At 47.1% G+C, this 26198-nt stretch overlaps 1 protein-coding gene and 1 long non-coding RNA gene across 2 annotated transcripts; one reads left to right on the top strand and one right to left on the bottom strand.

The window, feature by feature from the left end:
* Positions 239-25022, top strand: LOC108634237. Its single transcript, XR_001917507.1, has 2 exons — positions 239-509; positions 24481-25022. It is a non-coding gene; the product is annotated as an uncharacterized LOC108634237 (long non-coding RNA).
* PAG-8 (pregnancy-associated glycoprotein-8) lies at positions 11482-20722 on the bottom strand. The gene is given in 9 exon segments (NM_001285722.1): positions 11482-11640; positions 13972-14070; positions 14158-14302; positions 15769-15885; positions 16793-16992; positions 18265-18383; positions 18474-18591; positions 19431-19581; positions 20670-20722. Coding segments are annotated over 9 exon segments (1161 nt in total).

Here is a 26198-nt window from a genome sequence, read left to right as displayed (position 1 = left end):
AGGGTCCTTCTGCTGATAACGGGTCCCACCCCGGCGGCCCCCATCTCCTTTGTTCTCCTTATCTCTAACTCCACATCCCTCCCTGGTGAGCACAGCTCTGGACCCAATCCTCTATGCCTTTTCTGATCCAATCTCATTCGATGTAGGCCCTGTTCTTTGTTTCAATGACCTGGGTCCTGGCTTCTGACTGGTGTCTTTATCATGTTTGGTTACAGTGGAGGGAGCTGGGATGTGACTGGAGGGTATTTATTACCCTCCTGCTCCGGATGGACAAATCCATTCTTAAGGCAGCCAGGCCCTCCTGGCCTAAAAAGCCTGCGGCAGCAGCAGCTTCAGGCAACTTCGTGCCTTGGCAGAGGTGAGGAATGAGGCTGCAATCTACGTGGAAGGCTTTACCATCTTCTCATGCCCTGCTGCCTGCCTCGCACCACTCCCCGTGGCCGTGTTCCCGAGCACCCATCACTTCCTTTGCCTTATTCATCTCGTCATCCATTCATTCTACATTCCAGGTAGTAAGCTCAACAGAGATGAATTGGCTGTGAATTTTTCTCTTAACAGGTTCACATCTGAATGGGAGGGATACGACCCAATTTAAAATCCCTATAAGACAGAAAGGGCTTCCCTGGTGGCTCAGATGGTAAAGAATCCGCCTGCAATGCAGGAGACCCGGGTTCAATCCCTGGGTCAGGAAGATCCCCTGGAGAAGGAAATAGCAACCCACTCCAGTATTCTTTGAGAATAACTATGGACAGAGGAGCCTGGTGGGCTACGGTCCATGGGGTCACAAAGAGTCGGACACAACTGAGCAACTAACACACACGTGCATAAGACAGAAATGACAGTGCTAGTTAACGAGAGCAGGATACTGAGAAGAGATGCCCTGGGTCATTCAGAAAAAGGAGCTCACTTCCAGAGTGCCTCTAGGAGGTTGCCATGGGCGAGGAGGCATTCAAGCTGTCTTAATAATATTCGGATTGGAAGTTAAAACCCCTCAGGGGGAAATCACATTTTCATAGGGATCTGCACTTGGCACCCATTGGACTAAGTGTTGAGCGGTAGACACCCGAGCTGACCCTGTGGAATGAGCTTTGGATGGCTGAGTTAGGGAGAGGAGGGTTCTAAGGCCAGCTGGAGGCACTGAAATCACGCTGCTGGTGTACAGGCAACACCAGCCGCTCACGTCATCATTCTCAGCAGGAGGCGGGCCTGTCTTATGGGGAGTGGAGCCCTAGGCCTGCCTTCTCTGCCCCAGGTTGCAGACCCCACGGATGGCCCAGGGAAGGCTGCAGGCAGACCCCTAGAGATGGGTCATATGGGCGGCCACAGTGAATGGAGGGAAGGAGGTGTACAGTTTCCAGTCCAAGGCTGAGAGCTGGGACTTGGGCTGAAACAGCTTGCCTTCCAATCTTCTGGCAGGCCAGCCGGGGCTGTCTGAGTTCTCCCAGCGGGCCAGCCTTCTCTGCCTCTGGGACTTGGCACATGCTATTCCCTTTGAATGTGCTTCTTTCTCCTCACCGGGCATAGGGGTCAGAGTCCTTGCAGAAAACAGGTGACCAGCTAGAGGTTTCACCAAAGAGACTCAGGGAGGGGCTGTGTACAGAGGAGCGGGCAGGGTGACCCCAAAGAGGGATGTGGAGGGGCACAGGAGCCAGAGGCGGTGGTGGGGGGCAGGGAGGGGGCAGCAACCGAAACCTGGGGCTCTGAAGGCAGAGGGATGCAGCGGCCAGGAGCACAGGGAGTATCGGCCCCCTCCCTGCCTTCCGATCTCCGCTAGGGCTTCTAGGCCCACCCTGGGGGCCTGTGGGCAGCCTCCTGGGCTCTGAGCAGGGCAGATCCCCGAGAAAGAATCTGGAGATGAAGGGAAAAAAGGGCCCCTGCGCCATCCCCTCTGTTGTCCTGTGACTCTCTCGTCCCCCTGGCATCAAGCTCACGGGGCCTGACCACCAGCAGTGGACTGTGAGCCTAGGATGGGAGCAGGGTCCTCCCAGGCTTTCACCACAGCGCCTGGCTCCGCCTGGCCCAGAGCCTGGAGTACACAGTATGCAAAGACGGAGCCTATGAACACACGTCAGACTCTGCTTCTGCCCCTGTCTCCATGTTAGTGACCTTGAGTGACCTTTCTGTGAGCCTCCCTGCCCTCATTTATAAAAAGGGGTGTTAACATCCAATCGGTTGGGTCACAGACAGAGTGAAATAGGTCCACAGTTGGCAGCAGACAAATGGAGAGCTCTTCTCTTCTCACTTCTGCTGTGGGAAGGAGAGACATGTGATTGTGTTTGTGGCCAAAGTTCCAGAACAATGTTGTTGTTGTTAGTCACCAAGTCACGCCCAAGTCCTTTTCGACCACCAGGGAAGGTCTGGAACAACAGTAAGAGAGATGAAATCACTCATAACTTCCTTTTCCTAAAAAAGACAATTCTTTTCTTTGTTTTTAAATTTCTTATTGAAGAATAGTTGGTTTCAGTTCAGTCTCTCAGTCGTGCGACTCTCTGTGACCCCATGGACTACAGCACGCCAGGCCTCCCTGTCCATCACCAACTCTTGGAGCATGCTCAGACTCATGTCCACTGAGTCAGTGATGCCATCCAACCGTCTCATCCTCTGTCATCCCCTTCTCCTCCTGCCTTCAGTCTTTCCCAGCATCAGGGTCTTTTCCAGTGAGTCAGTTCTTCATATCAGGTGGCCAAAGTATTGGAGCTTTAGTTTCAGCATCAGTTCTTCCAATGAATATTCAGGACTGATTTCCTTTAGTTGGTTTACAATGCAACTAACTGCATTAATTTCTGCTGTAATTGTAGTAAAGTGATTGAGTTATGCACAGGTATATTTTCTTTCTTCATAATGGTTTATCACAGGATACTGAATACAGCTTCTGTGCCATACAGTTCATGCATGCTCAGTCTCCCAGTCATGTCTGACTCTTTGCAAACCCCTGGACTATAGCCAGGGGGTCTCCCCGACCCAGGGGTTGAACCTGCGTCTTCTGCATTGGCAGGCGGATTCTTCGCCACTGAGACACCTGGGAAGCCCCATGCTATACAGTAGGATCTTGTTTATCCATCCTCGTTATAATAGCTTGAATCTGCTAATCCCAAACTCCCAATCCATCCACCCCCCACTTCCCGAACCCCTGGCAACCACAAATCCGTTCTCTATGCTTGTGCTTCTGTTTCTGCTTGCTAGATAGGGTTTGTTTCTATCATAGTTTAGATTCCACATATAAGTGATAGCGTATGTTATTTGTCTTTCTATTTCTGCTAAGGTAAATCTTTTCTTTTGAAAAATATTCCCCCTCCCTTTTCTATTGGTTCAGTTCAGTTCAGTTCAGTTCATTTCAGTCGCTCAGTCGTGTCCAACTCTTTGCGACCCCATGAACCGCAGCACGCCAGGCCTCCCTGTCCATCACCAGCTCCCGGAGTTCACCCAGACCCATGTCTATCGAGTCAGTGGTGCCATCCAATGATCTCATCCTCTGTCGTCCCCTTTTCCTCCTGCCCCCTATTCCTCCCAGCATCAGGGTCTTTTCAAATGAGTCAGCTCTTTGCATCAGGTGGCCAAAGTATTGGAGTTTCAGCTTCAACATCAGTCCTTTCAATGAGCACCCAGGACTGATCTCCTTTAGAATGGACTGGTTGGATCTCCTTGCAGTCCAAGGGACTCTCAAGAGTCTTGTACAACACCACAGTTCAAAAGCATCAATTCTTTGGTGCTCAGCTTTCTTTATAGTCCAATTCTCACATCCGTACATGAACATTTAAAATTTTAAAAGACTACTTTTAATTTTTTTAGTTCGTTGACTATGCCATGTGGCATGCAGGATCCTGATTCCCTGACCAATAATGGAACCCGTGCTCCCTTGCCGTGTGAGCTCGGAGTCTTAGCCACTGGACCACCAAGGAAGACCCTAAAAAACTTTTTATTTTGAAAATTTTCAAATCTACAGAAAAATTACAACTACAGGGCCACAAACTCCCATATATACTTTACCCAGATTCACCTACTATTGATGTTTTACCATATTTATTGTTTCTATACACACACACACACTGTTATTTATTATCATTTTGGTGTGATAATTTGAATCAATTGCAGGCACTGTGATCTTTACTCCTAAATCTTTATTGATATTCTCCAAAGAACAAAGATATTTACTTATAGAACCGTAGCGCAAAAATGAACAGATTCAGAAAATGTGACATTGATGCAATACTGTTATCAAATTGTTGTTGTTTCGTCACTAAGCTTTGTCCAACTCTTTGCAACCCCGCAGACTGTAACCCTCCAATCTCCTCTGTCAATGGGATTCTCCAGGCAAGAATACTCGAGCGGGTTGCCATTCCTTTTTCCACTTTTCTTGACCCAGGGATTGAACCTGCATCTTCTATGTTGCAGGCAAATTCTTTACCACTGAGCCACCGGGGATGCCCTGTTGTCTAATACATGGCACGCATTCAGTTTTCATCAGTTGTCCTAAAACTGTCCCTTTTAGTGATTTTTCTTCTGCAGGATTTCACCCAGGGTCATATATTGTTTTGGGTTGCCTGGTCACTTCACTCCCCTTCAGTCTGAATGGCTCTTCAGCCTGCCTTTGTTGCTCCTGATGATAACACTTTCGAAAAGTGCAGGCCACTTTTGCAGAACGTTGTTCAGTTTGGGTTTGTTTGATGTTTTCTTACGGTTCAGTTCAGATTATGTTTCAATTTTTTTTGTCCACGCTGCATGGTGTGTGGGATCTCAGTTCCTTGGCCAGGGATGGAATGTGTCCCCTGCATTGGAAAGTGGAGTCTTCACCCCTTGACCATCAGGGAAGTCCCAGGTAACTTGTTTTTTGGCAGGAATACTATAGAAGCAATGCTGTGTCCTTCTCAGGGCATCATATTGGGAGGTACATAATTGTTGATTTGTCCCTTTATTGATGACGTTAACCTTGATTATTTAGTGAAGGTGGTGTCTCCCACCAAGCTTCTCCACTGTAGTTACTGGGCTGTGATCATGGAGGTATTTGGCAGGGAGATACTTTGCAACTGTATAAGTAACCTGTGGTCCATCCACTCTTCACCCAAAGTTTAAGCAACCATTGAGGATTTCTGCCTGAATCAGTGACTGAAATGATGGTTATAGAGTTGTAATTTTCTAACTCTGTTGTTTCTTCTACATTTTAAGAATTATTGGACTTCCTGGTGGTACAGTGGATAAGAATCCACTTGCCAATGCAGGGGACACTGGTTCGATCCCTGGTCCGGGAAGATTTCACATGCTGCAAAGTAGGCCATTGCGCGGTAACTACTGAGCCCACGCTTTAGGGATGTGAGCCACAACTGCTGAAGCCTGGGCTCCCAGAGCCTGTGCTCCAAGATAAGAGAAGCCGCCACAGTTAGAAGCCTCTGCACCGCAAGGAAAAGTAACCCGCTTGCCACAACCAGAGAAAAGCCCTTGAGCAGCAACAAAGGCCCAGTGCAGCTGTAAATAAATACTGAAGAAATAGATGTTGTTCTTCAGTAAGGAAGAGATTTCCTTTCATCCTGTTTGTTTATACTTGTATTTATTGATCAGTGTGAGCTCATAGTTTCTGACTTCAGTCAGTCAGTGATAATCCATTATTATCATAATTTTCATGCTGAAATTGTCCCACGTGTGGCCCACTGGAGTTCTTTATGCTGACTCCTGTATTCTTTTGACATGTCTCAAGGTTGTTTTTGTGTTTATGGTGTTATGGGCTGAATTGTGTGTCCCTACCCTCCCCCTTCCCCTCTGAAAATCCGTATATTGAAGTCCTACCCCCAGTACTTCCGAATGACTGTATTTGGAAGTAGAGATGATTAAGATTAAATGAGGTCACCAGGGTGGGCCCTAATCTAATCTGATGTGTAAGAAGAGGAGATTAGGATATAGACACGCTCAGAGGAAACACCCCGTGAAAACACAGAGAGATGGCCATCTATACATCGAGGAGAAGAAGCAGCCTTGCAGATACCCTAATCTCAGGCTGCCAGCCTCCAGAATCGTGAGAAAGTAAATGCCTGTTGTGTAAGGTGCCCAGTCTGTGGCATCTGCTATTGGCCTGAACAGACTGGTACAGTTGGCAATGTTCATGTATGTGCTTGGCGCTCAGTCATGTCTGACTCTTGTGACTACATGGACTGTAGCCCAGCAGCCTCCTGTGTCCATGGAATTCTCCAGGCAAGAATACTGAAGTGCGTAGCCATTCCCTTCTCCAGGGGATTTTCCCAACCCAGGTATTGAACCCGAGTCTCCGGCACTGTACGCAGATTCTTTACTGTTTGAGACACCAGGGAAGCAGCAACATTCATGCCTCTCAATTTCACAGAGTTGTACGCAGCATGAACCTATGACACGGTGTTCTCTTAGCCTTGATTGCACTAATACTCATAACCAAAATATTTATTGAGCATCTATGATGTCCTAGGTTCTAGTGGAAGCACTGGAGATTCATCAAGGATCGAGACAAACCCAAATCACTGCCCTTGTGTCTCCAGGGAAGGAGACAGATAATTAAAGAGAGAGAAATGATATAGTGTGTGAATTGGTGCTGCTGGAGGAAAGTGAAAGCAAGGGAGAGGGCAGGGAGGGTTAAGCATTTTAAGTAGAGGAGGGGTCATTTCTCTATTGATTTGAAGGAGGTGAAGAAGGGAGAGTGAGTGTGTTTGTGACCTGAGATTCAGGCTGTACATTTCTTTATTCGGGCATAGTCCCCTAGAGAGCTAGGAGCTGATTCCTTCCTGGTGATAATTTCCTTGATGTCAGAATCTAAGGTGGTTTCTAACTTTTTACTGCTGCTGCTAAGTCGATTCAGTTGTGCCCGACTCTGTGCGACCCCATAGACTGCAGCCTACCAGGCTCCCCCGTCCCTTGGATTCTCCAGGCAAGAACACTGGAGTGGGTTTCCATTTCCTTCTCCAATGCATGAAAGTGAAAAGTGAGAGTGAAGTCGCTCAGTCGTGTCCAACTCTTCACCACCCCATGGACTGCAGCCTACCAGGCTCCTCCATCCATGGGAATTTCCAGGCAAGAGTACTGGAGTAGGGTGCCATCGCGTTCTCCGAACTTTTTACTAGTATATATCAAATCTTTGGGACAATATTTATAGTTAATAAATCATTTATAGATAAATATATATACTTGGAATCCATTTGTCAAAGTGTGATTATCAGGTCTAAAAGTGGGAGAGCTGATGGGAATGGCTTCATATTGCTAAACAGCCCTTCCAAGTAGTTGAAATCAACTGACAGGTTCCCCAGCAGAGAGGTCACAGCGGGTGAAATGTGCCTGCAATATCCACTGTGGCCACTAGATGTCAGTCCTTCACCATCTGTTGCAGGATGGCTTTTTCTATGGGACTTAGTATCGTCTATGGGATGGCACAGAGTCAGACACGACTGAGGCGGCCTAGCAGCAGCAGCAGCAGCAGCAGCAGCAGCAGCAGCAATATGCTCCAGCAGCCAACTCCACCAAAGAAACGGTCCCTTCTTTGTCGGAAGGCTCTGTATTTTATAGAATAATGCTTAACTTTCTTCTGATCATACATGCCATTCCTGAAAGAACTAAGAAAAGCATAAGGGGAAATATTTTCCGAATTGCTACCACCTTGATAGAAACCATTGTTATACACGTTCGGTCTTCGTCTGGTGTAACAGTGAAATATAGTAACAGCTCATGCTGCTGTGTTTCAGGCGCTGTCCTAAAGGCTTTCCGTAGATTAATTAACTTCATCCTCACTATCGCTCTAGAAGTTTGGGGATTATTCTTTCCTGTTTATATATATATATATGTGAGTATATTATATATGTATGCATATAACTATCTGAGATGCATTTCAAATGTCATAAATTCTATCATTTACAGTGTACAGCTTAGTGATTTTTCATATATTCATGGAGTTATGTAGCCATCATCATGGCTTAAATTTAGAACATTTTCAACACCCCAGAAAGAAGTAATGTACAAATTAGCAGTCAGCCTCTGCTCCCTTCCCTCCAATTAGAAAGGACTACTCATTTTTACTTTGTTTAATTGGAGTATCATTGCTTTACAATGTTGTGTTAGTTTCTGCTGTACAACAACGTGAGTCAGCTGTATGTATACATAAGACTTTTCATTTTTAAAAAGGTATTTGTTTCTTTATTTATTGTAGCAGTAGGAGAAGAAAGGGGCTACAGAGAATGAAATGATTGGATGGCATCACTGAATCAATGGACATGAGTTTGAGTAAACTCCGGGAGGTAGTGAAGGACAGGGAAGCCTGGCGTGCCGAAGTCCATGGGGTCACAGAGTTGGACACGACTTAATGACTTAACAACAATAACAAACATTTGACACGAGACCCTTTGCCTTAACAGAAAGTTAAGTGCACAATACAGTATTGTTAATGATAGGCATTAGGCTGTATATCAGATCTCTAGAACTTACTTATCTTGTGTAGCTGAAACTTCATACCATTTGAATAGCAGCTCCTCATTTTCTCTTCTCCTTAACCCCTGACAACCACCATTTTACTCTCTGCTGCTATGAATTTGACTATTTTAGAAAACTTTTATGGGTGGAATCATACTGTGTTCATCCTTCTGTGACTGGCTTCTCTCACTTCCCATAACATCCTCCAGGTTCATTCAAATTGTTGAAAATGGCAGGATTTCCTCCTTTTAAAAAGGCTGAATAATACCCATTGTTTGTCTCTACCACGTTTTCTTTATTCATCCAACTGTTGATGGATCCAAGCTGTTTCTGCATCTCGGCTATTGTGGGAAACACTGCCGTGTACATGGCAGGACAAATGTCCCTTTGAGATCATGATTATAATTTTTTTTTTTTTTTGGAATAAATACCCAAGCATGGCATTGCTGGACCAAATAGTGATTTTTTAAAAGACTTCTTTTTGGAAAAACCTCAATTCTGTTTGGCAGCAGTTGCACTATTTCACACACCCACCATTGGTGCACAGGGACCCACATCCTCATTGTACTTGCTACCTTTCGAGTTTTGATAATGACCATCCTCATAGATGTGAGATAGTACCTTATGGTCATTTGACTTGGGTTTTCCTGATGATTAGTGAGGAAGGAACAATCCCTACCCACAAATATACAGAATAGGAAACTGATTTCCAGGGATGAATTTATTAAGGTCACAACTGGTAGGTCTCAGAGGTAGGATCTGAGCCCAGGCAGAACAGCCCCAGGATGCACATGCCTCCGACGATGCCGCACTGTCTTCCACGTGCTCTGCAAGCCTGGGATCATGCTGCTTTGGTTTCTGTCCTTTTCTCTCAGTGTCCTACTGGAAGAATTTCTCTTAACACTGATACTATTTTCAGGCAGTTGGTTGCATGATGGCCTGTCTATGCTGTGGACACTATGTTGAATGGACCTTGGAATGTCCCAGTGTTTCCCTTTTGTAAGAGACTCTGAGGAATTCTTTCTTGCTTCCTTATGTTTGTGGGTGCTTCTGATCATAGAAGTGAAAGTCGCTCAGTCGTGTCCGACTCTTGCAATCCCATGGACTATACCATCCATGTAATTCTCCAGGCCAGAGTACCGGAGCGGCTTTTCTCTTCCCAGCCCAGGGATCAAACTCATGTCTCCCACATAGAAGGCGGATTCTTTATCAGCTGAGCCACAAGGGAAGCCCAATAGCTTTACATAAATATTAGAAGCAAAATTTCATGGACATAAGGCCACAGGTATATTTAGGACAAATCATCTCCAAAAAGATTGAACAAATTTACACTCTTAGTAGAAGAGTTCATGACCTAACTTTTTCTTGGTTTTTTTTTTTTTTTTTTTGACCTTTTCTCTCACCAAAGTCTAATAATCTATGGTCTACAATTTGTAAAAGATAAAAGTGGAGGTTGGGGGAAGATAGTTGCTTTGAAGATCAGAATTCATCCTCAAGCTGGTGGCGCAGGCTGCAAATACAGAACCTCAGGACCAGGGGGCTCATTAACAGACTCCAGCTCCAGCCCTGGTCTTAGGCTGATCTAGGGGAGCAAAGCCTGACCTTCTCCAGTTGATACTATGCAGTAGCCGTGCTGAGACCACGTATGTGTTCTGACATGGATGAAGCAATGTGTCCCTGAGAAGTATCTACTAATTCACCCATTCATTTGCTCAACGTGTGTTACTTGAGGGCCTGCTATGTGCCTCACCAGTGCTGGAGCCAGAAGACTGAAGAAGGCTTCTTTCCATCGGTACAATGGGGGTTATGCCTTGCCAGGACTCCTTGAGGGTCAGTAAGATTTAGCATCTGTAATTAACCTGAGTTATCATTCTAACTTTTGTTGGTGGTTTCTCATCAACAGAATTGTTGCTTATGGTTCCATGAAGACCACCTGGAAAATGAGTTGGAGAGACTGTTCACTCGAGTCTTCATTTAGCTCACTTCACAATATTTACTGTTAAAACAAAGAACCACCAGTTCCACACTCACCTCTTCCCCATTTATCAGCTTTGCACCCAGTCTGCTCTCACTCCCCTCAAGCCAGTCATAATCCAGCATCACCTCAGAGGAGCCAGGCACAAGTACCCGTGGATGTATGGCCGATCTGCACACAGATGGTACCTGCAGGGTTTACGGGTGTGTTTCAGGGTTGGGGGGACAAGCCAGAAGGCAGTGCCCCTCCCCTTGTCCCATGCCAGCCATTTCCTGTCTCCCTGAAGAGGAAGTTCTTTATTCCTGCGGTCTCCCGCCTACACCTCTGTTGTTTCTCCATCTGTGAGATGGTCTAGAACATCCCCCTGTCACTTCTTTGGGCTGCCTTTCCCCAGTTTCAACCACGTGCTTCTGCAGAAATCTGTCAATCATGTTTGCTGTGGGGGCAGGGCCACATGATCAACTGAGCCAGGCACAGGGCCCCATGCCCCTGCCAGGATGGTTGGTCCGGTGCTGGACACATGCTCTGATGTGGCCTATTCAGAGCCCTCCCTGGAACCCTGATGTCTTCTGAGCTTCTTTCCTTACTGATTAGTCGTCTTAGAGAGATAAAACCCTGGGGCAGGCAGCTTCAGACTCCCTCACTAGGTGTAGAGGCCTGAGAGAAGAAAGCTGTCAGGTAAGAGAATCAATGATGAGAGAAGAGAAACAGCCAGGGAGAGAAAGAGTGAGCTGATGACTTTGGATTTCTTGGGTCCAGTCTCTGAGATCTTTACATCTCTGGTTCCTGCATCCCAGACCCTCAATGTCCTTCCAATAAGTCTCCCCTTTTCTTGAAGCCAGTTGGAGCTGGGCTCCTCTCACATGTGATTGAGACATGATTCTAGATCCTGCCGGGTTATGATGCATATCCCAGACCCAAAGAGAGGCATCCATTCATATCAGCACCATTGAGATGAATCTTTTATTCTTTACTGAGAATAGGGCTTTGCAGAGCATCAAGCATGGTTCACCAGCATCCCTGGGTGGGATGGCCCTGCATATGAGTGAGTGTGTGTTTGTCTGGCCCGGATTGATTCCTGTAGTAGCCCAATTTTACGCTGCAGGAGCCAGGCCAATCCTGTTATTTCCTCGGTCATAAACTGAAAAATACAGCCTCAGGAAGACATCACCCAGGATCCAGTTCTCCGAGGTTCCGAAATGGTTCGTCTCTGTGCCCCCTTGAAAGCTGAGAAAGCAGATCTCCTGAGTAAGCTGGGAAAACAGAAATACACACCAGTCAGCTTGAGCCCTTACCTGTCACCCCCCTCAATATCCAGAGCAGACAGGTTTTCCATTTTCCTTTGGGAGGAATCAAGTGTTTCTCTCAGCAACTGCAGAAGTGGGGGTACAGGAACAAGAAGGGCCGAAACATGTGGCTGTCAGGACAGGGGGGTGGGGAGGGGAGGATTGGGAGTTTTGGATTATCAGATGCTAACTAATATATGTGTGCTTAGTCGCTCAATTGTGTCCAACTCTTATGACCCCATAGAGTGTAGCCCGCCAGACTCCTGTGTCCATGGGATTCTCCAGGCAAGAATACTGGAGTGGGTTGCCATTTCCTTCTCCAGGGGATCTTCCTGACCCAGGAATCAAACCCAGGTCTCCTGCACTGCAGGTAGACGCTTTATTGATTGAACTACGAGGGAAGCCCACAGTTAAACAACAAAGTCCTACTGTATGACACAGGAAACTGTATTCAGTAACCTGTGATAAACTGTAACAGAAAAGAATATGAAGAAGAGTATGGATATACTTGTATATATATAAAACTGAGCGACTTTGATGTATAACAGAAATTAACACAACGTCGTAAATCAGCTGTATTTCAATGCATGTGTGTTAGTTGCTCAGCTGTGTATGACTCTGCGACCCCACAGACTGTAGCCCTCCAGGCTCCTCTGTCCTTGTGATTCTCCAGGCAAGGATACTGCAGTGGGTAGCCATTCCCTTCTCCAGGGGATCTTCCTGACCCAGGGATCAAACCTGGGTCTCCTGCATTGCAAACAGCTTCCTTACTATTTGAGCCACCAGGGAAGCCCAATATTTCAATAAATTTTATTTAAAAGCTACAAGAATGGCCGGTAGTTCCCCCCACACTCCAAGTTTCCTTCATTATGACCCCAATCGCTGTTTTCTCTGCAGAGAATGGCTGTTCTTCTCCCCATTCCCCACAACCCATTCTTTTTCTAAAAATTTTAAAATTTTGAATCGGAGTATAGGTAATTAACACTATTGTGATAGTTTCAGATGGACTGCAAAGGGACTCAGCCATACACATACATATATCCACTCTCCTCCAAACTCCCCTCCCATCCAGGCTGCCACATAACACCAAGCAGAGTCCCCTGTGCTACACAGTAAGTTGTTTTTGGTTATCCGTTTTAAATATAGCAGTGCCCACAACTGGCTATACTGCGCTAAGACCTTCTAGGGCTTCCCTGGTGGCTCAGCGGTAAAGAATCAGCTTGCAATGCCAGAGACTTAAGAGACATTGGTTCGATCTCTGGGTTGCAAAGATCTCCTGGAGGAGACCATGGCAACCTATTCCAGTATTCTTGCCTGGAGAATCCCCATGGACAGAGGAGCCTGCCGGGCTATGGTCTATAGGGTGGCAGAGGTGGACACAATTGAAGCGACATAGCACGCACACAGACCCTCTAGGGAGCCTTCCTGACCCACTCTCCTGCTCCTGGGATGCTCCAGGCTGGCTTCGGTGACTTACCCTGGTGCTCCTCTGTCTGCAGCTGCCCTTAGCACAGCCCCCGGGGTTCCATTTGCACAGAATCCAGTGTAGATTCTACTTGACCAAGCAGACCTCCTCATGCCTCTGTGAGGCTGGGGGTTTAGAATCACTGCAATTCCCTGTCTTCCTCAAAGCCTTCTTTGAGCCCATCAGCTTGCCCCGAACTCCCATAGGGAGCTGACATGAAGTCTTAACCCTGTGCTGGGGCTGTGCAGTCACTGTGCTTCCTTTATGCACCTTAGCATCCAGCCTTCCCCACAGAGGGGTCTGGTACCCCAACTCACAGAGCGGGCACTCTGAGGGCAAGGCGAAGCTGCAGCCAAGGACGAGGGTGACCCTGTAATTTATCACCCCAACCCGCACACTTTCGAGAAGGGAAGAGAGACTGTTAGTCACTATACGGGGACAGGACATGGGGACTGTTTCCAGCCAAACCTTCCCTTGTCACTTGGCTTATTTCAGGGATTACTAGAATTGACTTTCCGTATTTGTGCATCTGAGGGCTCTGGTTGAACTGAGGCTTTGTGAGGCAGAGGCCCTTAGTGTTCCCTTCTCCTTGTGCCAGGCATGATGCCAGGAAGGGGTGTTGTCTCCACGTTTATTTCAGGAGGATGAATGTCCCAGACTGCCCTTTACTCTCACGTGGTTGGTTTTGTGGGAGGCACTGGCCCAGCCACAGGGGCTCAGTAGCATCTGCAATGGCGTGACCTGGCCTGCAGAGGGTGCCCTCCTCCTAGCAGCAGCCCAAGGGTTCCTGCAAGTCCCAGTTTGAGAGCCAGCCCCCAGCGTTGCCCTCTCACCCTCTGGACGTAGTAGTCAGGGGGCACAGGGTAGACGATGCCGTTGATGGTGAGGAGGAGCGTAGGCAGACTATTGACGACATCACATGGAAGCACTTGCTGTAAGACAGAGAGGAAGACAGGTGGGCCCAGGTGATCCTAGGTGTGGAGAGAGCCCAGGAGGGAGGCTGTGGCGTGACCCTTCACCTGGTCATCCAGCATAGGCTTGGGGTTGATGAGCTTCAAGATGTCAGTGACCAGGTGAGTTGGCCCAACCAGCAACGAGGTCCCAGTATCCACAATGGCCTGACATCCGTGGGAACAACCAACCACTTTCCCGTTTATGGTCATGCTGAGAGAAAGTGGGACAAAGCAGGCACCAGGTCACTCCGAAGTCTCCCCCACGACTGCCCCTCCCTGACTGTCCCTGAACAGCCCTTCAGCTCTTGCCCAGACTCTGCTGTCCTTTGTTCTGGTCACATCACCCTTTGGACTTCCTTTCAGTTCTTGAATGTACCAGGTTCTTTCATGTCTCAGGGCCTGGGAACATGCTGGTCACCCTTCTTAGACAATCCCCTCTGTAATTTCTGTTCATCTTCCAGGTTCCAGTTTAATTGTCACTTTGTCAGGGAGGCCTTCCCCCCAGACTAGATTGGGCTCCTGTCTTGGCTGCTCTCTGTAGACACTTCTTCGTGTCTAGCATGTACCAAAGTAGTAATTCGTTATGTGTGTGAGTTGTTTCACGTCCATCTGCCTTATTAGGTGTATAGGCAAGTTGTATCCTTAGTGCCTCCCTAGATGCCCAGCATATGGCAGATGCGTAATGTGTGTTTGTGGGATGAATGAATGAAAAAATGAAAGAGGAGCACCCAGAGACCTGTGTCTGTCATGTGACCAATAGTAGGTCAACCCACACAGTGAGGTGGGAGGTTCCCCGGGGCAGCAGGTGCTTACAGTGGGGATGGGGGAGATGCAGGCTGCCCTGGGAGAGGGTGTGTCCCATCACCGCCCCCTGCCCCGGCTCACACATTGAGGCCCAGGTCAGAAGAGCATAGCCAATCCAGGGGCCCTCCGAAGGACAGTAAAGCTTTTGTCTGAGGATATCATAGAGAATCCCATTAATTATTGCCCCTTGTTCTCAGCTTCCTGATTTGGTCACAGCCCCTGCCCAACTGTGTCCCCAGTTTGGGCAGTAAGTAGCACTGTTTACGTGGGGTGTCTCTTTCTATAAGTTGCTCTTAGGTCTCAAGATTTCAGCCACCCTCTCCCCACTGCTGGGAAACTTTTCCCGAGGAGACCAGATTTTCCGGGTTGTCCTGGACTTTTTCTCTATTTCAGCTGACAATTCTGTATACTGAGGACCCCCTTGTTCATGGGTGGCCCTGCTCAGTAGGTCATCTTAATACAATCCTGTTCAGGTTGGTGAAATTCCCCCGGTCCTCTTTTCACCACACTCTAGGGTCCTCTAACCAGGCTCCCCACCTCACAGCACAGGGGTGCAGCCCTCCCCCTGCTGCCCAGGCCTCTCTGGACCCTTTCAGGACCCTGGTGAGAGGGCTGGTCAGGAGCCCTGGGGCACCTGTGAACCCATAGGTGATGTTTGTATCTGTGTTTGTGTGTCTGTGTGTGTGCTTGTGTGTGTCTGTGTGCCCGTGTGTGTTTACACGTGTCTCTGTATGTGTTTTTATGTGTGTCTTTGTGGGTGGAGTGTATGTCTCTGAGGGACAGTATCTGTGCGTGCATTTGTGTGTGTCTGCTAGTGTTCCTGTTCACGTGTGGGAGCATCACTTGGGGTGACTCTCGGAGGGGGAGACTTACCTGCTCATGGCTACCTGCCAGAAGCTGGCTTGGGTCACTGGTACCCACTGGAGTTTTCCCTTGTGGTACGTGTGGTCCACACCGCCAAACATCACCGTGCTGATGTTTCCTGGCCGGCTGAAGAGAGAAGGATGAGGGGGGCTCATTGGAGGAGAGAAACACCAGACACTGTCTTCTGCATCCATCAGAGGCACTATTATGGCCCCCATTGTACAGATGCAAAGACTGAGGCTCGGAGGGACTGAGTACCCGACCAAGGTCAGTCACCATCTGATGAGTGTCAGAGAAGAGGTTTGAAGCTGGGCAACCTGGACTGCATCCAACCACCCATCCTTCTGAAGAGGACCTGGTCCCCTCCAGCTACCTGAGTGCTCAGATATACCCTCAGAGGACTTCGTGCTGGAAGGGTCTGGCTTCCTTCTTTCTAGCCTTTCAGTTTTCATAAAAGTCGAGGCTTGAGGGTGTTATGGCATAGGTTCAGGGTCACCCAGGGTTGGTTTCACTGGCCTGCCCCCTGTGCCATCCATGGGACTCCAGATTCAGCAGGCCCTCCCACCTCTTCTCTCCCTGTCTTAAAATTCCTAGTATATTTTGAACACAGGGTCCCATGTTTTCATTTTGCACTGGCTCCTGCAAACTGTGTAGCTGGTCCTGTGTTCCCAGTAAATTGTTAGTGAGGAAGGAACATTCCTGCTATCTCTCTCCTTCCTTCCATATAAAATTTGTCAGCAAATCCTGTTGCTTCTTCCTTCAATCCATTTCCTGACATCTTCCATTGCTCTCCCTCTTATCTCCACTGCCTTAGACCAAGCCACTGCTCTTGAGCCCAAGAGCACGGTTATGTTCCAGTGAAACTTAATTTACAAAAACCAGTGATGGGGCCAGATGTGACCCTGAGGCTGTAGTTCTCCTGAGTTACACTATCTATCATGAAATTTCTGGATCAGGTAGTCTATAATTTTTCATGCAGCTGCAAGCATTGTACAGCTAATTTGAAGAGAGATCTGGTCTACCTCAGACTTACGAGCTCAAGTAGAAGGCAAAGACTGGCTCAGAAATGATTTTGTGGTTCTTCAGGTTGTCGAAGACTGGGGTGGTGCCTCGGACGGCGAGGTTGGGGTAGGCCAAGCCCAGGATGCCATCATAAGGTACTTGTTCCAGGACCCCACTTGACTGATTCTGGCTCAAGCCAAAAATCTGGTTCGTGATGACAAGGTCCCCGATCTGTGGGAGAGGAGAGTGTTCCAATATAATGTTTTGGGAAATGGGGCTGGTACTGGGCTGGGGAGGACATAGCATTGCAGAGAAGTGAGACCTGGCTATGCCCTGGGTTAATATCAGATGGTTAGACCAAGCTGGGACAGGAACTTGGTTTCCATTGGTGTGGGGCTGTGTATTTTAATTACATCTACTTCTCAGAACTGCAAACGCCATCTGAGTCAAATTGCTTCATGCCTTCTGTACAGGTGGGGCAACAGGACAGGACTGAATGGTGCCCCCTTGTGGACAAAGCGAGTAGGGAGTCGAGTAGCCTTCCCTTTGGCATCACTATGATCTAATGACAGAAATGGGCTGAATTCATTGTAATGTACTGTGGATTATGCATCTGCCCAGAAAGACAGAAGCCCCTTACGCAATATCGCTGGCAGGGCTCTTATGAAAGCTCTGCCTGGAAAACAGGCTTTTTTGTGAACACTTGTGTATGAGTGCCTGTGTGTGTGAGAGACAGAGAGAGAGAGCCAAGGGAGAGCACACTCAGGCACTTGGGGGAGGCGAGATGTAATTTCTATTAGACTCTCAAAGGCCCCCTAGAGTGAGAATCCATTTATCAGGCCCCTCCCACATCTGTGACTTCTGCTTTACCTGCCTGGATACCTGAAATCCTGGGCTGCCCCCAGGGACCCCAGATCAGTTTTAACCTCTTCCCAAATGCCCATGCCTGCTTGAGTCCTGACTGGCCAGCCCAGCTCCACCGTTTACCACATGTGTGACCTTGGCCATGCCCTTGCTCTCTGCACCTCAGGTCCCTCACCTGTATCACGAGCTGATCATAGTACCTGCTGCATAGTACCTATGCATAGTACCTGCATAGTATCTGCTGCTACCCGATTAAACAAGTTATTACTGTGAACGTGCCTGGTAGAGTTTCTGAGAATATAAAAGTCAATGGTTTATCCCCCCCACCCCCCGCCTCCCTACTCCCAGCAAAATGAACCTTGGGCTGCTCACAGGCAAAGGGGCTGCAAATCCACCCCCCAAGCCACTGTCTGGGTTAGCCACTGCGGGATCTTGTGTGTCTGCAGGGATGCTGCTCCCCAGGCAAAGGCCCTACACAGCAGGTGACCAGCCACTAGGGGACTTTGGGAAGTGGTCGTGTTTGATGGGGCCACAAGAGAAAACTCCAGTGGGTACCTTCCCAGCTGGTCCTGCATCTGTTTTGTAAGCAGTGGTGACTCCCAGGGCCAGCTCTGACTCAGCCCCTGGTTTCCACGTTACCTGAATGGTGTCACGGCCAAGAACCCCTTTCATGCTCCCAGAGCCGTAGATGAGTTCGATTTTCTGGTCCAAACGCTGGAAAGTGGTGGACTTCTGAGGGTTGAATCTCTTATGTGTAGCTGCCGACACAAGAGATGGGTATCTGTCAGGTGCCAAGATGGAGAAGGGGGGAGGGGGAGGACAGGATGGGTGGGGGGCTGGGCACTCACAGCAGGAGGGACTTCGGCAGTCTACAGAGGGCACCCACAAGTCAGATGAGCCGGTGTCAAAGTTGACCTGGAACTCTTGAGGAGGTGTTCCAATGGTGATATTACCAAAGTAGACAATCTACAGGGGCCGGGGAGAGGAGTTAAGGGCAGACCTGGCTGCCTGGATACCCCCCGATTCCTGGAGTACTGCCTCCCTCTGGGCATCCCAGGTCTCCAGAAATCACTTTCCAACTGCCCCCACCCCCAGCCTCTGCTCAGACCAGTCCCTTCATTTGAGGAGCTCTGCAGCTCTCCTCTTTAAGGCCCAGTCTTGGTGCCTCCTCCTCCAGGTGGCCTTCCTAGGTCACCCCAGGCCACTCCCTCTAAACTCAGACCATGTACTGTCAACAGCACACAGGTGGCCCTTTCGTTTGACATGTATTTAATCTTTGCCTCTCTCTCAGCCTAGCCTGTGCATTGTTGAAGAAGATAAAGCTCTTTTTTTTTTTTTTCTTTTAATCACTGTAGTGTTAATTTTTTATGATCTCACATGCCTTAGGGGCTCAGTAACTTTTTACTGGCGTCATTCCCGGATCTTTAGAGGGTGAACTTTCTCTGCCTGGGTTTCACATTTGATGCAGTTGGCTTTACATTTTGATCAGTCATGGCTCACGCTTCATCTGTAACTGAGTGGCTCGCTTTGTTCAGAAAGAACAGTTTCTCTCAAATTACTGCCACATCTTTAACACAGAAATGGATGTTTACCTGCCCCCTGGTCATGCTGGACCCAGTCACCACAGACCAAGAGTTGAAGGTGAGAGTGACTTCTCCTCTGGGAAAGGGGTCCCTTTCCCCCCGTGTTTCCGCCTCTTGCAGAAGCCCCACCCCAATCCCCCACCTCACCCCTCCAGATGAACCCCAGTGCTAGGCCAGACCAGCAGGAGGCGCTGTGGAGCACCATCCTCCCAACACACTCACATTCTGGAAATTTCTCAGTCGGTGAGAAGAGAATTTTTTGTCAGGATCAGAATTCTGGGACAGGCTGTGAGACTGTTCATCCAAGAATTTTCCCAGCAATTGTTTTTCCCTGATAGCTCCTTGCGTGGTCTTTATCTTCGTTAGAGGGATTCTTTCACCGCGCGTGGGGAAAAGGAAGCAAGAAAGGGGCAGTCAGCTGTCCCTGTTATAGTATGACTGTCATGCTTGACATTGTCATGGCACTTTGTAATTTTTAAGCCTTTTTATGTGTCATCTTTATTATTAGAATGCTATGCAGAGACCACGGCAAAGACCTAGGTCTGACTACCAGCTCTGTCGTGCAATCTTGGGTGAGCTGTATGACCATTTGGAGTCTCAATTTCTCTATTGGTAAAAAGGTGAAATGTAATAATCCTCACCCCCACCCCCCATACGCAATGTTTTAGGTATTAAATGAGATGATGGATGTAATGTTTCTAATATACAGGAAGTCTCAACAGTGACAGCCATTGCTGTTGCCATCCCACTATATCTTTTTTCAAAGAATCCCGGGGAGTGACGTAGAAGGGGATCATCATCCTGTTTTTACAGGGGAAGAAAGGAAGTGCAGGGAGTTTGTGACTTGTTTGTGGTCATACAGCTTTGTTAGAGATAAAACAGCATAGAATTAGCCCTCCTCGTCTTCCTCCAGGGCTCTAGCAGAAAAGATGGATGAGAGAAAATGTCAGGGGATGGAGAATAAATTAGAGACATTAAGAGTCTAGAGAAGTAAGGAAGAATCAAAATAGAAAAAAAACAGAGGCTTCCGCATGCAGAGAGATATCAAGAGATGGTGAGAAAAAAAAGAGAGATACACAAATGAAGACACTGACACATACACTCAGAAATGGAGAGAGAGCAGAGAGAAGACCTAGAAGCAAATGCAAGAGAAACGCTGTTTCAGAGGACCACACATACAGTTGCACAGGTTGTGCACTGAACAATTCCAAGAAGTGCCATTTTTACATAGGTCATGAGGTGATTGGCATCTGCAGAGTTGTGCAACCCTGGAGGTGTACCCCAAGATGCCTGGGCCCCACAGTGCCCATGACAAGAGTCTCATCAATACATGAGAATTGATCTTTAAGGCTGCCAGAGAATAACTACTTTCTCTTCTTACCCTGGTGGGTGGAAGAATAAGAGGATGACAAGAGAAATCCCAAAAAGAGAGATGATGCCACTAATAGTCCCCGTACTTACTTGACTATGCACTCTGAGAGGGCCACCAGCCCGAGAATCACAAGCCACTTCATGCTTCTTTCCTGATTTCAAGTACTCAGGGAATATCGAGTTCTGAGCTTGCAGTGGTGAACAGGAGTTCCTAGTTATATATACTCTGACCTGCCCTAATTGTCCCCTTTAGGCTAATGGTAGATCTGATAAGAAACATGAACCTTTCCATAAAATCTTTACCTCTATCAGTCTCTGTGTGTATTCGACTTGGAAAATTCTCAAAATACAGAGAGACTTCTGTAATCTCTTCCTTGAGGCTTGGATGGAAGATTAAACTAAACTAAGAGTGGCAAAACTCTTGCCAATTGGGACACAAAACACTGCGAATAACGTGATAAAAGTAAATGCTGGCGGCCATGCTAGACATTCGTGATCTCATGTGGTCTCTCTAGACACTTCACGAGATGTGCATGGCTGTGCTCAGTTGGGGAGGAGATTGCTGGGAGGAAAAAAAGGTCAAATGGCAAAGTGAAGACTTTAGGGGCAGCCCAGTGACATTTGAGTGACTAGGTAGAGGGACATTGGCACAAATCAGGGGCACCTTTGATGCCAGTCTGTGTCAAAGATCTCGACTAGAGCAGTATTACAAATACACGGTTTCAGTATTGGAAGAAATGTGATGCAGGCATCCGCAAGATACTATATCATCCAGTAAACATACAAGGAGAGCCCTGTGTGCTGGGGTCTGGCTAGGATGCTGAAACGTCAGTCGTATAAGACACAGGTGGTCCATATCCTCAGGGGCTAGCAGTCTAGGGCAGTTCTCACAAACTCGTGGCCCAGGAGGTAAGATAAATGATGGAAGGGTGGGTGGGCATCCTGGACACGGGCCATCATGGGCCCTCCCACTGGGCTAGCCTCTCCTCAGCTCCAACCAGAGGCTGCCATGCTGGAAAGCCGGCCAAGTTTTCAAGAGAAGTTAGAAGTCTGGACATTTATGTACAATCTCTTTATTTTAAATGTTGGCAACTTATCTTTCTTTTTTTTCCAAAAAACAATTCCCCAACAAATATGTTCTGGATTCAGCCTGGGGGCTGTGCAGTTTTTAATGTCTGGCTTAGAGGTGGGAGTAGAGAGGGAGGGGGTTCAATTGAAGCTGGTTGATTGCATATGGGAATGAATGCATATTAAACATGTTAATTTTCCTTCTACTTGTAAAAAAAGAATAGCAGGGTCATATAAACCATGAATTTAATAATGTCCATTTGCTGAGGAGAAGTGGGTTGAATTCTGATGTAATTCACCAATAGTGTCCGTGCCTGGAAACATTTTGTCTGCTGAACCAAACATTTGTTATTGTTGTTCAGGGGTTCAGTATTTGCGACGCCGTGGACTGCCCCATGCCAGGCCTCTCTGTCCGTCATCATCTCTTGAAGCTTGGTCAAACTCATGTCCATTGAGTCAGTGATGCCGTCCGACCATCTCATCCTCTGTAGTTCTCTTCTCATCCTGCCTTCAATCTTTCCCAGCAACAGGGTCTTTCTTAATGAGTCCATTCTTCACATCACGTGGCCAAAGTACTGGAGCTTCAGCTTCAGCATCAGTCCTTCCATAAATATTCAGGATTGATTTCTTTTAAGATTGACTGGTTTGATCTCCTTGCAGTCCAAAGGAAGCTCAAGAATCTTCTCTAACACCACAGTTCAAAAACATCAATTCTTCGGTGCTCAGCCTTCTTTATGGCTCAACTCTCACATCCATACATGACCACTGGAGAAACCATAGAGATGATTATACAGACCTTTGTCAGCAAAGTAATGTCTCTGCTTTTTAATATGCTATGCCAAACATACATACAACCAAACATATGAAGAGATAATTTTGATAGTTTTATCTATCAAAGAAGACAAAAAAACCCCCAAAACAAAAAAACACCACTCAGGGCTCTTGCTCAGCCTGAGATGAACAGTTCAGCTCATTTGCTCGGTCATGTTCGGCTCTTTGTGACCCCGTAGAGAGATGAACAGGGCGACCTGTTAAAATGTTATCCCAGCCTGAAATGAACAGTTCAGCTCGTTTGCTCAGTCATGTTCGGCTCTTTGTGACCCTGTTCACTTTCACTTTTCTCTTTCATGCATTGGAGAAGGAAATGGCAACCCACTCCAGTGTTCTTGCCTGGAGAATCCCAGGGACGGGGGAGCCTGGTGGGCTGCCGTCTATGGGGTCGCACAGAGTCGGACATGACTGAAGCGACTTAGCAGCAGCAGCAGCAGCAGCAGCAGCAGCAGAGAGATGAACAGGGCGACCTGTTAAAATGTTACTCCAGCTGAAGTAAAGACAGTGTTGTTTTACGGCTCCTTCCAGGACTCCCAAGGGCCCTGGTGTTCCTTTGTGAGATCTATGCAAGCCGGTGTCTTGGGTAGAACATTGGGGGGCTCCCTTGTCACCAGGTGTGTAAAGATGGGGTGCTGCGTCTTAACCCTCATTTTTGCACTTGTTAAACATTCAGTGGTTCAGTCTATAGAGGGGGTTTGATAGCATCTAACAAATGACACACACATATGCCCTTTAACTCAGCAATTCTACTTCTAGGGATCGATCTCAAAGATATACTGACAAAAATACAAAGCATCATATGCACAAGCTATTCACTACAACATTGCTTGTAAATGCAAAAGATAAGAAACACCTAAAGTGACCATCCACAGGAAGTGAAGTGAAGTCGCTCAGTCGTTTCCGACTCTTTGCGACGCCATGGACTGTAGCCTACTAGGCTCCTCCATCCATGGGATTTTCCAGGCAATAGTCCTGGAGTGGGTTGCCATTTCCTTCTCCAGGGGATCTTCCCAACGCAGGGATTGAACCTGGGTCTCCCGCATTGTAGACAGACGCTTTACCGTCTGAACCACCAGAAAATCCACAGGGGACTGTGGAATCAGGCACAGGGCATCCCAACACCTGGGTGTGACGCGGGTGGAGGGAAGAGTGGGATGGGTTAGATCTTCAGGGTGCACTATTTAGCTTTTTAAAAGAGGGACCAAAAAAGTGCTTTTAGTTTGTTGCTTTTACATACATATATAAGTCTATTTTCATAAGAAAAAGTGGACGAGTACACCATAAACTACTAAAAATGTAATTTATGGATGAGGAGCAGAAACAGAAGTGATTTTTCTTGTTTTACATTAACTGTTTGACTTTGGAACCATGTAAATGTATAACAGAATTAAAAAAAATAAACATATCTGTAGAAGTGAGAATAAACTAAGACAAATGAGCCCAATTGTATCAAGTTGGTAACAGAGCTGTTCCAGAAAAAAAAATTAAGTAACCTTAAACTTCAGAATTTTGACTCTGCATTCAGAGTGGGATATTTTCAAAGGACAAAGAAACGAAAATAAGCCCCCACATCCAAAACAAAACCAAAAGAAAACAAACAAACAAAAAGGTAAAGAAATCTGAGACTCTGTTCAACACCTTATTGTTGGTTATAGTACTTTTGTAACTGAGAGTGTCATATGTATGCTAACTGGTTAAAGCAGTGTAGCGTGAAAGTTGCTCAGTTGTGTCCGACTCTTTGTGACCCCATGGACTGTACAGTCCAGGGAATTCTCCAGGCAGAGTACTGGAGTGGGTAGCCTTTCCCTTCTCCAGGGGATCTTCCCAATTCAGGGATTGAACCCAGGTCTCCCGCATTGCAGGCAGATTCTTTACCAGCTGAGGTAGAAGGGAAGCCCAAAAGCAAGTCAGTAATTAATGCTAGTGCTGTTCTGAAACAAGACTTTCAGTGGATAGAGAGATCAGTTATTATTGATGATTTTCCTTGTTTTATTTTTTTAAGGAGAATCTGTACTTTCTGGCTTGGATGCCAGAGAAGCCTAGAAGCAATGGCAGCTTGATAGCAGTGATTATCCTGAGGCGTAGCGTGTGAGCTCTAAACACCATCTCCTACCGGAGGATCAAGAGATTCCTGAAGAGATGGCTGATTTCAGGCCTGGGCCAAGAAATGCACAAGATAAGCCTGGGAATCTTGAAGGACCGGAATGTTGAGGGTCTACAAAGACCACTAAGAACTGGACAAAAAGTTTCAGAATCCACATGAAGAGGTCAGAAACGGGACAATTTTAGCATCACATCAAACTAATGAAACAAGTTAAATATATAAATAGCCAGAAGCTCCAAAAACTGGTAGACAACACTTAATTAGTCACTGTGACTAGTTGCTGGGGCACCAGCTCACCTTTCTGGCCACTGAGAAAGGGAAATAATCAATATTTATGCCATTTTTTGTTTGTATGAGGCATATTTCATTAACTACAAACAGTTGAAGTAATTTCTTTTCTAACTGGAACATTCCAGATATTAAACTCAGGAGTGATAGAATTAAGAAATCACTAGTTTGCAACATCCTCATAAAACAACGGAACCAGGCCAGATCACCAGTGGATGCTAGAATCAGGTGACGAATGATCAAAGGGGAAGTTTATAATGGATGCATGAGGTTGCCAACACCAGGACCCTCTACATCTCAGCATCTATCAAATTGGGGCAACTAGAAATTATGGCACCTATTGAAGTGATGCCACAGGGAATATATGGAACTACACAGAAGTATTCCAGTGCAATTTGTTGATCTCAAGTCTAGATCTAATGACTAGTGTTGAGCTTTTCCTGTAGTCATGTACGGATGTGAGAGTCGGACCATAAAGAAGACTGAGTGCCAAAGAATTGATGCTTTCTAACTGTGGTGCTAGAGAAGACTCATGAAAGTCCCCTGGACAGCAAGGAGAACAAACCTGTAAATCCTGAAGGAAACCAACTGTGAATATTCATTGGAAGGACTGATGCTGAAGCTGAAGCTCTAATACTTTGGCCACCTAATGTGAAGAGCTGACTCCTTAGAAAAGACCCTGGTGCTGGGAAAGATTGAGGGTGGGAAGAGAAGGGAGCAACGGAGGATGAGATGGTTGGATGGCATCACTGACTCAATGGACATGAGTGTGAGCAAACTCTGGAAGATAGTGAAGGACAGGGAAGCCTGACGTGCTCTTGTCCATGGGCTACAGTCCGTGGGCTGTACATAGTCCATGTTTGCACATAGTCAGACATGACTTAGGCACAGAACAAGAACAACTACCAGTTTTCAGGGAAATACATGGATAAAGGTACAGAGAAGCTATTCTCTAAATTAGTGGTCCCCAGCTTTTTGGGCACTAGGGACTGGTGTCCTGGAAGACAATTTTTCTATAGCTAGGGGTTGTGGATGTGGTTACTGGATGATTCAAGGGTATTATATTTATTGTGCATGTATTTCTATCATTATTACATTGTGATGTATAATGAAATAATTATACAAGTCAACATGATGCAGAATCATTGAAGCCCTGAACTTGTTTTCCTGGAACTAGGCTGTCCCATCCCTGGGTGATGGCAGAACGATGGGAGCAGCTATAAAGACAGATGAAGCCTCGCTCACTGGCCTGCTGCTCACCTCCTGCTGTGTGGCCTGGGTCCTAATGGGCTAAGACTGGTACCCATCCATGGTCTGGGTGCTGTGGA

Source organism: Capra hircus, chromosome 29 (assembly GCF_001704415.2).
Source record: "Capra hircus breed San Clemente chromosome 29, ASM170441v1, whole genome shotgun sequence".
In the NCBI taxonomy this organism is placed as follows: Eukaryota; Metazoa; Chordata; class Mammalia; order Artiodactyla; family Bovidae; genus Capra; species Capra hircus.
This window is presented reverse-complemented; position numbering and strand designations above follow the sequence as displayed.